General features: G+C 34.0%; 2 protein-coding genes, 2 long non-coding RNA genes, 1 other non-coding gene and 2 pseudogenes across 6 annotated transcripts; all 7 read right to left on the reverse strand.

Moving 5' to 3' along the window:
• On the reverse strand, positions 1 to 1,551 carry LOC146940287 (putative alpha,alpha-trehalose-phosphate synthase [UDP-forming] 9 pseudogene; annotated as a pseudogene).
• LOC146940288 (uncharacterized) lies at positions 1,552 to 3,851 on the reverse strand. Of its 2 annotated transcripts, XR_015031965.1 has the most exons (3): positions 3,448 to 3,851; positions 3,167 to 3,331; positions 1,552 to 2,749 (listed from the first exon to the last, which is right to left on the reverse strand). It is a non-coding gene; the product is annotated as an uncharacterized LOC146940288 (long non-coding RNA). The 2 variants fall into 2 exon arrangements; XR_015031964.1 differs by lacking the exon at positions 1,552 to 2,749 and having other exon boundaries at positions 3,056 to 3,331.
• An 831-nt stretch (positions 3,852 to 4,682) lies between these two features.
• On the reverse strand, positions 4,683 to 6,307 carry LOC146940289 (uncharacterized). The gene is made up of 4 exons (XR_015031963.1): positions 6,136 to 6,307; positions 5,354 to 5,493; positions 5,012 to 5,092; positions 4,683 to 4,889 (listed from the first exon to the last, which is right to left on the reverse strand). It is a non-coding gene; the product is annotated as an uncharacterized LOC146940289 (long non-coding RNA).
• A 1,366-nt stretch (positions 6,308 to 7,673) lies between these two features.
• LOC146940290 (protein argonaute 1-like) lies at positions 7,674 to 8,791 on the reverse strand (annotated as a pseudogene).
• A 2,441-nt stretch (positions 8,792 to 11,232) lies between these two features.
• On the reverse strand, positions 11,233 to 11,825 carry LOC146940291 (auxin-induced protein 10A5-like). Its single transcript, XM_085753970.1, has one exon. It carries the CDS (start codon positions 11,650 to 11,652, stop codon positions 11,392 to 11,394), a length of 261 nt encoding a protein of 86 aa, XP_085610096.1. The 5' UTR covers positions 11,653 to 11,825; the 3' UTR covers positions 11,233 to 11,391.
• A 1,877-nt stretch (positions 11,826 to 13,702) lies between these two features.
• On the reverse strand, positions 13,703 to 13,784 carry TRNAS-GCU (transfer RNA serine (anticodon GCU)). The gene has a single exon. It is a non-coding gene; the product is annotated as a tRNA-Ser (tRNA).
• Positions 13,785 to 13,940: 156 nt separating this feature from the next.
• Positions 13,941 to 14,450, reverse strand: LOC146940293 (auxin-induced protein X10A-like). Its single transcript, XM_085753971.1, has one exon. It carries the CDS (start codon positions 14,360 to 14,362, stop codon positions 14,102 to 14,104), a length of 261 nt encoding a protein of 86 aa, XP_085610097.1. The 5' UTR covers positions 14,363 to 14,450; the 3' UTR covers positions 13,941 to 14,101.
• Between the last annotated feature and the right edge of the window lie 3,157 nt (positions 14,451 to 17,607).

Consider the following 17,607-nt stretch of genomic DNA (forward strand, 5'->3'; position numbering starts at 1 on the left):
CTCATGCCGACATTGTTTCTCTTCATTAGACATTGTAATTAGCCAACTTTAACGCTTCAACAACAGCATTTATATCCCAATGATTCATCCTGATTGCCCCACTAAGAGAGGAAGAGCAACCTATAAAATCAGACACATCAATAGAACTTATCCGAGGGAGTTGGAAGGAATATCTAATGTTGTGTCCATTTTAGATCACCCCTGCCTGCACGCATTGTACTCGTATGGAACAAAATTCATACCATCCTGCTCGCATTCACAATACAACCATCGGCCAAAGCGTAGTAAGCCGCCTTTCCATGGAAAGGAACATAACCTTCAATGATGACGACAAGTTTATAACCTAGAAAACCTAACCTTTCATTTATTCCTTTGGAAATCTTGTATGCCTGCTCCTTTGCTTTTTCAACAACCATCACTCCTGGGAGGATTTATAATTTGGAGTAATACCAACTTGCCCTGTAGTGTTGGGGACCGTATAAAGAGTCATTCAAAGGCTAATAACTTCAAGCTCACACCTTTGAACATGTCCAAGTCATTGAAACCAATAATAAGTTTTTTCCCCTTAAATTGTTTGGAGACTTCTCTAACTTTGTTAGAATCAGAAAGATGATTTAAAGTGGATTGAATGCAACCCATATGAATCCCTGCCGGCAATATTTTAATGAATATCGTACGTCCAAAATATTCAATCCAAATTTTACCCCTTTTGGATTCATATTCCAAGCCAAGAATTCGACTGCAGCAGACAGAAAATGGCAAGCATAGTCAAATGTTTGAAATCCAATTATGTCTGCATTAAGCAATGATTTTAAGATTTTTGTTCCAACAGATATATCTTCACAAATTTTGGAGGATGGAAATGAACTATGGAAGAAAAAGCCTAGCCTGACATATCAACACCGCTTCCGTAGAAATGTTGGAAGAACCATAAGATGATAGTCGTGAATCTATACATAATCATCTTTTGGGTTAAGAACTACCATAATTTTATTGGCAAATATCTTGTTAGCAGAGACATAAGCCTGCCAAAGTGACCCGTCGAAGCCACTGCAGTAACTCTGATACATAGGAAACATGTAATGAAATAGAGGCCACAAATAGTTCTTGCAGAATCCGTCATAAAACTTTTTTTGGATTTCTGAAGGAATAAAAGTAGGGAAGCAATTGTTTTCCTCCAACAACTGGGAAACATTCTCTTGCTCACTTTTATCAACATCAACCTTCAGAGATCCCTCGTAAACAACACCAATATCAGAAGAGAGACCATCCTTTAACGGCCTAAAAATTGAATCTTCATCATAACTAAAGCACCATCTACCAGTAATTTCATCCTTTTTAGAATTTAGAAGAAGATAATTTGCTACGATTATCAACTTCCGATGTATTCCTTCTGGCGAGAAAGCACTTGAATCATGATCATTGCTCTGCCTACGATGGAAATTGATATTATCTTTAGAAACTAAGTCTACCAGATTAATGCATGACCCTGTTTAATCTTTAGCCACCATTTTCCTTCATCAAAATTAACAACAAACTTTCAGGGTCCATTCAATCAATACTTAGGAGGACACCGTTTCTAAGGTAAATTGAAGACTTGACATATAATCAATCTATTCTATAAAATACATCCAAGAAGAATAAAATTGATATATCATACAGAACCTTGTAATCTGACTTATTTCTAAGGTAGCAACAATTTATTTTCATTTTTGACATGTCACTGTTAAGCAAAAGAACAGGTTTTCACACACATACATAAAGATTATTAAAATCAAATAAAAAAAAGCAACCTTTCTCATCCACTGAAATACTGTGATCGTCAACCTAGCTAATCTGTCATATGAATATTTGGTGGACCCCTGATTCTGAGCCTTCTGATGATCCTTAGGTCTTCTTCATTGATATTAGAAAGTTCAAGATTCATTGAAGCCAAATTGTCAAAAACAGAAGAATCTTGTGGCACATCAGTAGGTGTGGTTGAAGATGAAGCTCTCACATTGTTTTCCTCTCTGCAGTTCGTCATTGTCACTCACTCAACAATCACTCGCTCACACAACCTTTTCTCGTAAAAGACTGAAAAGATTATTTGGTTTGATGCGTTACTAGGGAGGTAGCTACTTATAATGTGTTTGTATGTGTATAATGTGATAATGTGAGTTTGTGTGTGTGTCAGATGTGATAAGCACAAATGGAAAACGATTTTTAATTGCCCTATTAAATTCTAATTTTCCGTAAAATGAACATTGTGATTTAAATAAGCCAAGAAATTATCTTTAACCTCCGAAGAATGCCTTTGCATCATCAAGATAGTCCTGACTTCAAGAAAATGGTTACTTGTACAGATGATGGACACTTGGAACACGTTTCATCGGTCAAAATTACACTTTCTTTTGCATGGAAGACAAATAATAATTACTTCAACAAAAATTAAGTGAATAAGGAAGAGGAAAGAAAAACATGTACCGTGTGAAAGCCCGGCCTTGACGTCCTTGAGGTCCTCCACCTCCTTGATGTCCAGCACCCCCATATACTTCAACTTACTGTTTAGGTGGTGGATTCTTCTGCTAACAATCAGATCTTTTGGCAGCACCGGGTCCATCTGCTCTCCTATTCCAATCTGAGGCAAGTTCATTCGTAGGGGACTCATGCCCCTCCTCCACAAAGTAAATCATTACTAAGGTTTCCCCTTCTCCCTGGAAAAGAGAGCTACGACAAGAAGTGTGTTGTTATGGCAAACCTTTTCTCCCTAAAAAAAGACAATTATCAGTTTTCTTCAACGTGTTAAGGCGGTGGACTCATCTACTGACCATCGGATTTCTTGCAAACCATATTGAAAGGTGCACACACAACACAAAGGATTAAATTACTATATGGTTCATAATCCATTAACAAAAATCATATACCGGTAACATAGCCAATGTAAACAGATCAAACAACAACTATGAAAAGAAATTATCAAAAATCAACATCCAAAAGTGAAATCAATTTGCACATGAACTGCATATGAGGGAGCATATAAATAATACAAACTAAGTAATATGCAAAACCAACATCAGAAAAGTGAAATCAATGTGTACATGAACTATGAGTTCCTCAACTCAGTTCTTTTTCTTCATACCGGCATACAACCATTACGACATGTAGATGGAGAAAAGGGTTATACCTTTTTGCAATGGAAATGTCATTTGCAACAGCAACGTCTAAGGAAGCATATTTCTTAATTGAATAAGACATTGGTTCTTGTTTGTTGTTTTCCCAGGAAGCATCTTTCTTTTCATGTAATGCCCAATCAAACATTTGAGACGCCGTTTTTCTGCAGATTCCATATCTGCTATGTAGAGAGTATACAATTTATCAACATTATGAATTGAGTTAGATAAGAATCAAAGACTACGTCGGAACCGAGTTATGTTACAATTAAATCACAAGATAAGTTACGAATACCTTTCGCCTTATGCCTTCATTTACATCAGAAAGTTCAAGTTCCATTGTTTAAGAATAGCTCACATTTTCTTTTGTGCAGTCTGTCATTCTTATGAACTCACAATCAACCTTTTTCTTATGCAACAAGGTGTGAAGAACACTTGGAACTTGAACAATTTTCACTAAATTTTTGGTCAAATATGGAGTAGCAGACAAATAACACAATTACATCATTGACACTGAATTTTGGCATCATTAGGCGAAACCATTTTCAATGAATTAACCAAAAAAATTGGCATCTTTAGGCAAAAGCATTATGTTTCTTGTGGGGAAAAACAGAAACTGAAAAAGCAGAGGGATTAGAAAAGTCATGGTTCAAACTCAAATTGAAAGAAAAACAATTACCATAGTAAAAGTGATTGTTGTTGTCATCATCGCGTCATCTTCTTATTCTTTTGATTATTATTTGCATTCTTCTCATACTTACAAAAATTAATTTTATTCTTACAAATTAAATTTGGAAAAATAAAATCCCATCAGTTTCTAATATAATTCAAAGTTTGGAATGAAAGATTTCAAATTCAGAAAGACAATACTGATACTGAGTAAAATTCTTTCAACATTACCCTTTAAATTATCAATCAATATAGTAATTACAACAATAGTAGGTTAATGAAAAGCTAGACATATATCACAAGATTTAGAGAAACCATCTGAGTTGTTGTATCTCAAGTCAATAAATACAAGCTATTTAAGTGGGTGTATGCACTAGCATACAATATGTGACTCCCTTAATCAAATTTAAGATATAATTTTGGAAGAACAAATCAGGGAGAATAAAAGAAGGATATCATGTTATCATCTACACAAACCTCTTGTATCTTTCAAAGTAATCTTAAAACGGAAAGAATATTAGAGAAATAAAAAATCAAAGAGTGGGAACATAAACGTCTTGTTTCTTATATGTAATGTCATCATGAATAGAATTTAGATACTATTGATAATCTAACATTGAATAAACTCTCAGTGATATCATGTAGATCCACAAATAATTGAGAAATGTAATATAAAGTACAATAATTTGGAAATCTATGGTAACAGTATTAGGTACATGATTTTTCATACCACAAGAAACAATATTTTTATTAAATTAGAGAACAATGAATGAGTAACAACGATATTAAATTCAGATAGACATTTTCACTCATGAGTATAGTCGATATTTATAACATATCCAAGAATAGGATTATACCTTTTTCCAATGGAAATGCCTTTTGCAACGGTATCATCTGCTGCATTACTGATGGTATCATCATCTGAGAAAAACTCATTGGAGCTTGGAACATTTATGGTTGTGCTGAGATGGTGACAAAAGTGAATCCGAATCCCCGAGAGGCATGTTCTTTATCATGCAATGCCCAATCAACAATGGAGACACCGTTTTTCCGCGGGTTCCAATTGCGCTATGTAGAAAGTAGACATCATTATATTAACATAATGAATTAAGTTACATAAGAATCCAATAATCCTACGTGGAATCTGAGCTATTTTACAATTAATAAATCACAAGATAAGCAGCATATACCTTTTGCAAGCTTGGGAAGCTTGAACTCTACAGCACCCTGATTGCCTCCTCCCCCAAATTTTCATGGCTCACAGAACATATCTGATATAGGGACATTGAAGCAGTCATTAAAATATCAAATTTCAATTATATCTAAGTACTATACCTGTGTTAAATGTTTAGAAATCTTTTATTTCATTTTTTCCCTTAGTTTTTAAGATCAACACAGTGCACTATATCAAGCTGCTATATATATTTTTGGTTCAATTTCATTAGAAGCTAAGTGAAGAAATCAATTTATAAAAACAAGTCAATAAGTTTTTCTGAACATAAATTATAAAAACCAGGAGGTCATACTCATACCATAGTATATGAGTCGTATGTCTGATCTTCCGAATGGTCACGTAGTGCAGAAACTTCAATTACAAAATTGAATGTGAGGCATTTTGTAGCAGATGAAGAATCACCATGAAAATCAATAAGAATGAAGATTGAATTGCCTCCTGTTAGGTTCAAAATAGATCAGCATCAGCAAAATAAGAGCAGTGCAAATAATAAGTCAACTCTATTTATGCATGCATGTCTTACACCGATACAGATGCACAACTTACAAAATATCAACAAGCAACAAAAAATAATTGTGCTAAAGCCTTCCTTTCCCTTATTTCTGTGATTTAAATCATTGAAAGTTCTCTAAATTAGAGATAAAATTTGTTTTAGCAAATTTTTTTTTTTTTTTTGAAATAGGTTAGTTTTATAGTCTCTAATGATAATCCCCATCAGGTTAGAGAATTTCACAACAAGGAAAAGGTTTAATTTTTCACCTCCCTTTTACTCTTTTCTCTTCCATCCACATACACAACAAACCATCATTGCATATGCAATCAATACTCAGGAGGACATCTGGATCAATCAATTCTATTCAGCAAAATTCCCAATCTTAAGTTCAGAGATCCTATCACACAAAAAATCATAGATCAAACAGCACTTATTAATCTTGTTAAATCTATAAGGTACCAAAAATCACACAAAATCATAGATCAAACAACACTTATTAAGAAAAAGAGCACGTTTTTTCACACACAGATTATTAAAAAAAAAAAATAAAAAAAAAATCTTCCTCGTAAGTACTGTCATTAATCAACCTGATTCCCAATAATATAGTCTTCTCAGCCATGAGATCTGATCCTTCTCAGCAACCTTATGCGTTCATTGAAATCAGATAGTTCAAGATTCATTGAATCCAAATTTTCAAAATCTGAAGAATCTTGTGGCACCACAGTAGGCACTGGTGTAGAAGAAGAGCTCACAATGTTTTCAACCATCATTGTCACTCACCACACAACAATTACTCAACCTTTTTCTCAAACATAAAGGCATAAAAAAATGAAAAGTTTTTTCATTTGATGAGGTAGCTTATAAACAACAAAAAACCTCCCAATGAGGGTGTGTGTGTAAATTGTGATAAGCACAAATAGAAAACAATTTTTAATTATTGTATTAGATTCTATAAATTTCCATAAACTGAACATTGTGATTAAAATAAGCTAAGAAATTTTGATCACCCTTGAAACCAAGATGGCCTTTGTGATATAATACTCACTTCAAGGGTTCGGTTACTTGTACAGATAAAGTACACTTGGAATACATTCATTGGTCAAATTTACAGTAATAATATTTTCAAAATTTGAGTAGCTTGAGACAGATAATAATAGTGACTACAAATCCCAGAGTTTTGGCATCATTGCGTACCTTGTTCATTAAACTAACCCAAACTACTACACAATATTGTAACGTAACTCCAAATGATTTTTCTTTTCCCTGGCATGGGGGAAAACTAGAAACTGAAAAAGCAGACGGAGAATAAAAACCATGGTTTAAACTTAAAGGAAAAGAAAAAAATGAAGTGAAAAACATGTACCATAGTAATATAGATTTACTTCTCGAGAGAATGTGATTGTGAACCATACCACAGGAAGATATTAACCAGTCAGGTAATCCTGGCAATAAAGGGATTATCACACAACTACACAAAGTTTGGAATGAAAGTTTTCATATTCAGAAAAACAATAACGATAAATATTAATGTGTAAACCTTCTTTACACAATCCTTTAAATTGTCAATTTAGTAATTATATATCATAGTAGGTTGTTCAAAGCTAGTCTTAGATCATGATATTTAGATAAACCATCTGAATTGTATCTCAAAATTCAACATCATTATATATCATAGTAGGCATCTTTCTTGCCATGTAATGTGAAATCATTCATGAGTTTCAATTCTGCTACGTAGAAAGTATACATCCTTATATCAACATAATGAATTGAGTTAGGTATGAATCAAATACTAACAAAGTACTATACCTGCGTTAAATGTTAAGGAATGTCTTATTTCAATTTTTCTAGTTTTTGAATAATTGGTTGTATCATGCTCATCTTTTTATTAAGATCGGGACATGTACACTATATCAAGCTGATACATAAAAGTTTCCTTCAATTTCATTAGAAAGTAAATTGAATATGAATTATAACAATAACATACTGGTTATCAATCAATCAAGAAATGTAGTAAAATGAAACAAAACCTAGAAAAAACTAATACTTCAGTGATAAGTTCTGCTAAGCATAAATTACAAAATCCATGAGGTCATAATCTTCTGAGCGGTCCCGGAGCGCGGAAACTTCAATGTTAAGATAAAATACATGGCATTTTACTATCAATAGAGAAACTTCATCCATATCAACTTGATCGAGTGTCCACTCTTACGTTCAAAATGGATCATCATAAGGAAGTTATTTCTACCACAAGAACTCCATTTTACATTGCATACAAAGCAGCTCTTAAAATAAAAAAGCAAAAATAAATGTCTTACACTGATGCATAAAGATTCACAAGCTCACAAAATACCAACAAGAAAAAAATGGTGCTAAAGCCAAATTTGTGTGACTTAAATCATTACAAATTCTCTCAATTTGGGGAAAATTTATTTTACAATTATTTTAAAAAGGTTAGGTTTAGAGGCTTTAGTGATATGCCCCATTAATTTGGAGGGCTCAGGCTTGTAGTATACAGACACTTATGGCCATCATAATTGGGAAGTCTCTTTCCCAAGTATGAATCATGATACAGCTTACTACCTCACAAGCTGCTCCATAACAGCACAGATCACACCTCTAGAAGTCGCTTCTGGAGTAATTGTTACCTACACAACCAAGAGCAGAAATACTAGCAATAAGTATAATTAAAAGGATAAACAGTAAGTAATTATACAAATCATTGAAAGTGGAACTTACATCATACTGATGAAGGGTTTTTTAAAGGTAACTCAGAAAGAAAAAACTGGTTTGCCATAACAACACACTGCTTGCCATAGCTCTCCTTTCCGAGGAGAAGAAGAAACCTCAAGTGATGATGGCATGCGTCTCTTAAGAATGAAATGTCATTTGTCCTAGATCCTGTTCAACTTCAGACACCTCTGGTGGCTGGGAAAATGAACTTGCCTCAGATTGGGGAGAGGTGGATGAGACACGAAAACTTGATAGGCTGTAGATGGAACTGAGGTTGCTTGATGCAGCTCGGTGTTGGTACATCAGTCTGCCGCCACATGAAGAAAGTACAACATGGCCACCGCCAGCACCTGCACCATATTGGTGCTGGAGGTGGCCAAGACGTAGTTCCTTCATATGGCAGCCCACCGAGGTAACCACCACCTAAGCTGCATCAAGCAACCTAAGTTCCATCTGCACCCTAACAAGTTTTCGTGTCTCCTCCACCTGCTCCCCAATCCGAGACAAGTTCATCTACCCACCAGAAATGTCTGAATTTGAATAGGATCTGAGGCAAATTCATCGTCCCAACCACCATAACCATCATTTTCCCCTTCTTGATGTCCAACACTTCTATATACTTCAATTTGCTGTTGAGGTGGTGGAATGTTCTGCTGATCATCAGATCTTTTGACACCACCAGGTCCATCAGTTCTCTTCTTCCTAACCATATTGAAAGGTGCACACACACACACAACACAACAGACGATGGTTCATAATCCATTAACAAAAATCAAACACCAGAAACATAGTCAACGTAAACAGATCAAACAACAAATATAAAATGAAACAACCCACTTTGCTCTCTATATTTATTTGTGCACAAGAAAGAAAACATATATTTTCTCTCACTCTCAACAAGCCCTAAATGTTTTTGTTGCGTTGCTACTTGATGGGATGAATGAAATGGTGGAAATGAACTTGCTATTTATAAGAGAGGTAAACTATAGTTCATTTCATGCAACAAGCCACGTGTCTTCCATGCTAAACACCAAGTGTGCAACATGTCACTTGTATCTCATGCATCTTGCAACTTGTCAGTGCATGCAACTGTCCACTTTGCCTTACATGAAAAATGTCACTTGTCTTACATGCACCATGGACAGGTGTCTTGTTACAAAAGTGGCTTTACCAGTTACAATATTGGGCTTGGATCATCATTTGGGAAAATTTCATTCATAATCATGGGCTTAAATCACAATTTGAACCTATATCATACGCAAAGATATCATGTTTTTCTTATGTGTAATTCGTCATTGTCACTCACTCAACAATCACTCTCTCACGCAACCTAACTTACTTTTTCTCAGACTACAAGGCGTAAAAACTGAAAAGCTTTTTTTGGTTGATGGGTTACAAGGTAGAGGTAGCTACTTACATATATAGATATAAAACCTCCCGAACACATTTATTGGTCAAATATACACTAAATTTTGTGCAAATTTGACTAGCAGACAAATAATACAATTACTTCAATGACACTGAACTTTGGCATCATTAGGCTAACCCAAATACCAGCACCAATTTTTAGCATCATTAAGCTAAATGGTTTTATATTGTTTTGTTTTCCTTATTGCGGGGAAAAGCAGAAACTGAAAAAAGAGGGATGAGAAAAGTCATGGTTCAAACTCAAATGGAAGAGGGAAAGAAAAACAACCACCATAGTAAAAGTGATTATTGTTGTCATCATCGACCATCTTCACCATTTGCTACAAATGACGTATACATGAAAAAATGGGTTTCCGTTTACATATATGACAATTTTCATGAGAAATGGAGAAATTTGACTTGTGAAGTTGTAAATATCAAATTCAAAAATATACTGTCCTATTTTTTCTTATTTAATGACGGTTAGCTCAGTTATTTTATCAGTTATAAGTTCACTTGTTATAGTTAGTTCTTTAGTATATATAAGCCTGCTTATGAAGAATAACTATGCTTATTTAAAAATTAATGCCTGTCACTAGCTATATATAGTTTATTCTTTTACGTTTAAGTCTGTTCAAATGATATGATCTGTTACTTTTATTTCTCTAATAATACTAGAAAAATTAATGTCATTGTTATAATCCAGATTAACTAAACCAGTTTTGCTAATTCCAGGTAGCTAACTAAAATTCTTGAACTAAATCAATAACCATTGATGATTTAGCCAAATTTTGCAAGACTGTAATTCAAGAGTGATTGGATGATTGAGTACATAGATAAGATGTCAATAGTTTCTTCTTGTCTATATAGAGGTTTTGACTTCGAACTATATATGCGAATGCAACAACTTTAAAATTTTGAGATTTTTGTCGTCTATGTGATTTTATTAGACTCGACAGCGACAGGTGAGATGCTCGATATATACAAAGAAAAAAAAGTAGGAGATGGTAAAATATGTGGCTAGTCCCATGTTCATAAATATAAATTACACATTTTTTACAGCAAAATTGAAATTAGTCTTTCTTTTTTGAGTTTTGTCATTAAAGAATTTGATTATAAAATGTAGAGTTAACTATTTTTAACTCAATTTTGTTTTTTTTTTACAAACTCAATTTTGTTATTAAAAAAAATTTCGTTACCTGAGAGATTCAAACTCTCACGGGGAAACCCCATGTACTTAGCAGGCACACGCCTTAACCACTCGGCCAAAGCGAGACTTGTTGCTAAACCAATTTTTATCCAATAATTATGTGCTACTCTGCAGTTTTTTATTATTTTTTTTATGATCGTTAAATCATGATAGTTACTTTTAACTTTAATTTTTTCCCTCAAAAAAAAAAACTTTAATTTTTTTTTTTTTTTTGCAAAAGGGGGGATTGATTTTATATTTGAATAAATGAATCTTCCATTATTTCGTTTAAAGATTCTAAACTGAACATGTAGCCAATAGATGCTTTGATTTACAGATTTATATATACGTAGAAATATAGAGAAAATAATGTTAATAAATTTGTCATTGAGATGAACATTTTTACAACCAAGTATGATAACAACAAAAGATAAATCTTTTGAAGGTGAGAAACTAAACTTCTACAAAAATGGGTCAAATATCTACGTCAGTCCTATGATATCTTCAAAGAGCTAATTCAATTTAAGTGAGAGGTGATATCTAAGAAAATTTCTTCTCTGCAAGGAATAGTTAGACCACCCATTGGATGATCATATTCAAATTGTTCCTCGGCTTGGCTCAACAATTCTTGGAATGATGTTTGCTTCAAATATGATATTGGGATCACAAACCGCTTCATTTTCTCTCCTACGTACACTGCTAGATAGCCCTTTGGCACGTCCAAACCTTTTGAAGATGATGCCCTTGATCTGATGATACTAGATAAACGAAAACCCATTGTTGTATGTATGCTTTGAAAAGAGAAGCTTGGTCTAAAAAAGAAAGACTTGTTAGTAAATAGAAGGCTCAAGTTTCTGAATTTCAAATGCTTTTGGTTGTGAATGGTTTTTGTTTGTCCTAAATGCTCGTATATATAGACGAATGAAAGGATATGGAACTAACAGTCGGCAACTTGAGGGAGAGCCATAAGATGGATGAGAGTCATGAAAACTATGGGAGACAAGTCCATATCAAAGATCACATGGTATTGTTTTGGAGGACTTACACAGTGGTCAACATTAAATTAATTTCATGGTAGATAATGCACCCCCTTGAAATAATGCAGATTAGTCTATCCGTTCGTTAGGTCGATACAAGATGGACATCAACACTTTAATAATGAAGAAAACATGTCTGAAGCATGTTTACACAATTATGAAGTGATAGTTAATGCTTGAACAAATATGAGGTTGAATTTGAAAGGGCGGGATATAATCTTTCGACAACACCACATGCTATATCATATCACCCTTTAACTCTTTCAAACAATAAGATATTTTAAAAAGGGTTGGGTACAATCTTTCGACACATAACTTCTCGCTTGAATGAGCTATGAATCTGACACTATAGCATACTGACAAATTAGCAGAGACATTTTTTACCATAGGAATCTTTTTTAACTTGTAAAGATGATCCCATTTCATGGGAAATAGAGAAAAATAGTTGTCTAAATTAAAAGAAAAACAATTTTCATAAATTTTTCTTGTGTTGACATTAAGCTCAGTTACTTTATCAATTACAACTTAAGCGCTATTCGAAATTCGAACATCAAGAGCAATCTACTTTCCTAAGGGAAAAAAAATGGACATGTATGTCCTCATAAATTTTACAGTAGAAATGATATAAACAGATAAATATATTTTTAGAACCAAAGAAAATTACCAAGCATAAGTATATTTGGGACATCATTTAAATAATTTTTAAGTTTTATCCACAGATATAAACTAAAATTGATGACCCCAATCAAATTTTTGTTCTTCCTTTGTATACAATAAATTTTTGGATACAGACTATATATATTTTATCTAGTGGTCTCCACACTGCATCAACTAACCACTACATAGTGTAGCTTCATGTATAACACACGGTGGAACGTTGAAATCTCAATTTCCAAACACACTCTAAATTTTCTGCTTCTGAAGATCGACTCTGTTTCTTTAAAAATTAAAAAAAAAAAAAAAACCAGTCACAAGTTATAGTTATTTCTTTACTATCCTACGCAAAAAAGAATTACAAGTTAAGTTTAAAATGGATTAAAGTGGAGTAAATAAAAAACTTGAAGATCAATATATATGGATCAAGATAATTACATTCATTAAGTTTAAAACTGAAAAATCATATGCAAATAGAATTGCATAAAATTTGAGGCAGAATAATAGAATTCAAAAATATTGAACATGATATGATTATATATTGTTGATATTGATATAATTGAGTAAATCATCCAAGGATGGATCATAGATATAGAAAAAATTCAATCTCTGGTAGCACGAGTCATGTTTCAGTGGCGGCTTTGTTGAATGGCTCAGTTAATAGCACATGTTAAAAACGGATGGTCCGCAGCTTAAGAGTTAGGAAAAAGTGAAGTGAGAGACTAATTTAGGAGTGCTTGGATGACATACATGAGTACTTAGATTAGATGTCAAAAGTTTCTTCCTGTCTAAATAGAGGTTTTGACTTCGAACTATGTGAATGCAGCAACTTTAAATTTTTTGGGGAGAGTTTCGTCGTCTATGTGGTTTTATTATACTCGACAAGTGAGATGCTCGATGTATACAAAGAAAAAAAAAATAGGAGATGGTAAAATATGTGGCTAGTCCCATGTTCATAAATTGAAATTACACATATTTTACAGCAAAATAGAAATTAGTCGTTCTTTTTTTAGAGCAAAAAAGTAACTAGTCATTTCAAAGCAAAAGAAAAACAACTTTGTCATTAAAGAATTTGATTATAAAATGTAGAGTTAACTATTTGTAACTCAATTTTTTTATTAAAAAAAAATAACAATTCGTCGCCTGAGAGATTCGAACTCTAGCAGGGAAACCCCATGTACTTAGCAGGCACACGCCTTAACCACTCGGACAAAGCGACTTGTTGCTAGACCAATCTTTATCCAACAATCATGTGCATCTCTGCAGTTTTTTTTTTTTGGCAATATTTTCAATAACTTTAATTTATTTTTTTTGCAAAACAGGGGGATTGATTTTATATTTGAGTAACTGAATCTTTCATTATTATAGAGAAATATAGAGAATATAATGTTAATAAATTTCTCATTCAGATGAACATTTTTAGAATCAAGTATGATAACACAAAAGATTAAATCTTTTAAAGGTGAGAAATTAAACTGCTACAAAAAAATGGGTCAAATAACTACGTCAGTCGTATGATATCTTCAAAAAGGTAATTCAATTCAAGTGAGAAGTGATATCTAAGAAAATGTCTTCTCTGCAAGGAATAGTGAGACCACCCATTGGATGGTCATATTCAAATTGCTCCTCAGCTTGGTTCAACAATTCTTGGAATGAGGTTTGGTTCAAATATGATACAGGAATCACAAACCGTTTCATTTTCTCTCCTACATACACTGCTAGATATCCCTTTGGAATGTCCATGGCTTTTGAAGATGATGCCCTTGATCTGATGATACTAGGTAAACGGAAACCCATTCTTATATGTATGTGTTGTAAAGAAGATATTAGTTTAAAAAAGAAAGACTTGTTTTAAGTGAAGTTTCTGAACTCAAATGCTTTGGAATGTGAATGATTTTGCGTTGGTCCTAAAGGCTTGCGGCCATGTACATATATATGGATGAAAGGATACAACCGTCAGCAACTACAGTGACCAAAGGAGGGGCATAAGATTTGGGTCATGTTCAGACAAGAGCATATGAAAGATCACATGGTGTTGTCTTAAGAGTTTAGAGGAGTTTCTCAATGATCAACATCAAATGTTGTGGTAGATAGATAATGCAAGTCCCACCTTCTTGAGCAGAGGCCAGCATATAATTAATCAACTTGAAAGTATAACCACAAACATGTAGAATGGTCTATAATGATCTATAATTATCCTTGCCTTATATGGTTTAGCATCTGGACATCAACACTATCATAATGAAATAAAATATGTCCGAAACATGTTTGCACAATTATGAAGTGGTAATTAATGCATGAACGTATATGAGGCTGCTCCGCACTTAAGGAAGTCTCAAATGGTTGCAAGTGGATGCTTTGTATTGGCCTTTGTTTGAGAAGGTTAGGCCGACTCTAAGACAACATCACATGTTATCTCATCCTTATGCTTTCTATCCTTCAACCCCTTCAAGACAACGCCACATGCTATATTACCTTAGGCTCTCTACTCTTTCAAATAATAATTTAGCTTGGAATCGGATTTTCAAAGAACCTCAATAACTATAAATATACTTGCAATTGCCTTCAAAAACAATACAAACATTGGTTTCATCAAGTGTTAGCTACATCCTTCTAAATATTTTGATATCTTTGCTCTGTTATTGTTTTCCCAAATACGCGCATAAAATGGGTTCCCCATTACCCATTCTTCTAAGTGTTAGTTACAATGCCACATGTGAGGATTTCAAGGCATCACACATCAGTTTAGTTGTCCACACAGCCACATTGAAATTGGGTAGCTGAGCGGAAACATTGTCATCTAGTTGATACAACTCGTACATAATTGATAAATGCAAATGCACCTTTAAACTTTTGAGGTAATGCAGTTCTCAATTCTCATAGCTTGTTATTTGATCAATTGCATGCCATCCTCAAAATTGGATAGTGAGATTCGACATTCTCTCGTTTTCTATGGACCCCCTGTATTTTGTTCCTCTTTGAGTGTTTGAATCTACTTATTTTGTTCATGGTATATCTCTTGGTCGTGAAAAATTGTCTGCACAAGCAATCAAGTACATGTTTTTGGGGTACTCCTGAGTTCAAAAGGAGTATTGGTGTTATTGTCAATCTATACATCCTTTTTATATCTCTGCATATGTTACTTTCTTTGAGGATACACATTTCTGTGTGACACCGGCTACATCAGACTCTACAACAGATTTTAGTACTCATGTGCTACCTATTTGTTTATTTGAAACATTGTCTCTACTCACAGACCTCCACAATCACATAATCGTCATAAGTTTCATTGTTATGGTATTACTTATCAACGTCGACGTATTGAAGTTCCAGAGAATGTTCCAACTTATTTTGGTGAGTTAGTTCAGGAGATTGTCCCTACCTCTTCGCATATGTCTGTTCCAATCCATTCTGTTAGCTTTTGTAATGGCAGCAGAAGCAATAAGCACAAAACAGAAATTAGAGGAAAAGAAGTGAAAGAGAAGGGACAATAACAATGTTTAGTATGCTGCAATTTGATTCATACCATCCATACATCCTTTTTACATATTTATAGCCAAATACTTAGTAATGACTCAGCCTATGCTTAGCTGATGTCATATGACATAAACCTACTTAACTTGTGCAGATAACCTTACTTGTGCAGCAGAGTTTTACTAACAAAAACAAGTTAAAATGATTACACACATAAGCAATTAAGTAACATAATTAATAAAGTATTCAGAAAAGTTTTATTGGTCAATTAATCAACACTCCTCCTTAAAACTTTTCTGGAATACTCCCAGCTTGCTTCTTAGCTCCATGAACTTGGCACTAGGAAGTGCCTTGGTTAAAATGTCTGCCAATTGTTCTTCAGAACTGCAGTGCTGCAGTTTTACATCTCCATTCTGTTCAGCTTCTCTTATAGCATGAAATTTGACATTGATATGCTTTGTTCTTCCATGTTGAATTGGATTTTTGGCAATTGCGATAGCTGATTTGTTGTCACACCATAGCACAATTGGTTCCTCTTGTACATAATTCAGATCACTTAATACCTTTTTGATCCAAATAGCTTGATTTGATGCAGCTGCAGCAGCAATATACTCAGCTTCAGCTGAGGATTGGGCAACCACATCTTGTTTTTTGGAATTCCATGAAAATACGCCACTACCAAGTGAAAAAACATAACCACTTGTGCTTTTAGAATCATCAACAGATCCAGCCCAATCACTATCAACAAAGCCTTCAATCTTACCATCGCCTTTGTTGTACCAGATACCAAAATCAGTAGTGCCTCTTATGTGCCTCAACACTCTTTTGCCCACACCTAAGTGTGTTACACTTGGTGAATGCATGAACCTTGAAAGCAAACTAGCAGAGAACATCAAATCTGGTCTAGTTGCAGTCAAGTAAAGAAGACAACCAATCAAACTCCTATATTGAGTAACATCTGCCTTAGCATCTCCATCAGATTTTGAGAGTTTTTCATTTACAGCAAGAGGTGTTGAAACAGATTTACAACTCTCCAATTTGAATTTTTTCAGCACATCATTAGCATATTTCTTTTGTGAAAGAAATATTCCATCATCAAGCTGATGCAATTCCATTCCCAAAAAATACTTCATCAATCCCAGGTCTGTCATTTCAAAGACCTGCAACATGCTCTTCTTAAACTTGTTAATCTCATCAATGTCGTTACCGGTAATCAGCAAGTCATCAACATAAAGAGAAACTATAATCCTCTTCCCATTGCCACTGTAGGCTCATTTTGACTCCTCCTGAAATCATTTTGCAGAAAATGTGAGTCAATTCTGCTGTACCAGGCTCTAGGCGCCTGTTTCAGCCCATACAAGGCTTTGTGAAGCCTATAAACACTGTCTTCATGACCTGCAACAATAAAACCAGCAGGTTGTTCAACATAAATTTCCTCCTCCAGGATTCCATTTAAGAATGCCGATTTGACATCCAAATGAAAGATCTTCCATCCACATTGTGCTGATAGAGCAACAATCAACCGAATTGTTTCATGCCTAGCAACCGGTGCAAATGTATCACCATAA

Source organism: Medicago sativa, chromosome 3 (genome assembly GCF_051527215.1).
Source record: "Medicago sativa cultivar Bolivia chromosome 3, Bolivia_mono, whole genome shotgun sequence".
NCBI classification, from domain to species: domain Eukaryota; kingdom Viridiplantae; phylum Streptophyta; class Magnoliopsida; order Fabales; family Fabaceae; genus Medicago; species Medicago sativa.

Coding starts and splice junctions, on each gene's coding strand:
- LOC146940291 (XM_085753970.1), bottom strand. CDS start 11,652: ATGGGTTTTCGTTTATCTAGTATCATCAGATCAAGGGCATCATCTTCA.
- LOC146940293 (XM_085753971.1), bottom strand. CDS start 14,362: ATGGGTTTCCGTTTACCTAGTATCATCAGATCAAGGGCATCATCTTCA.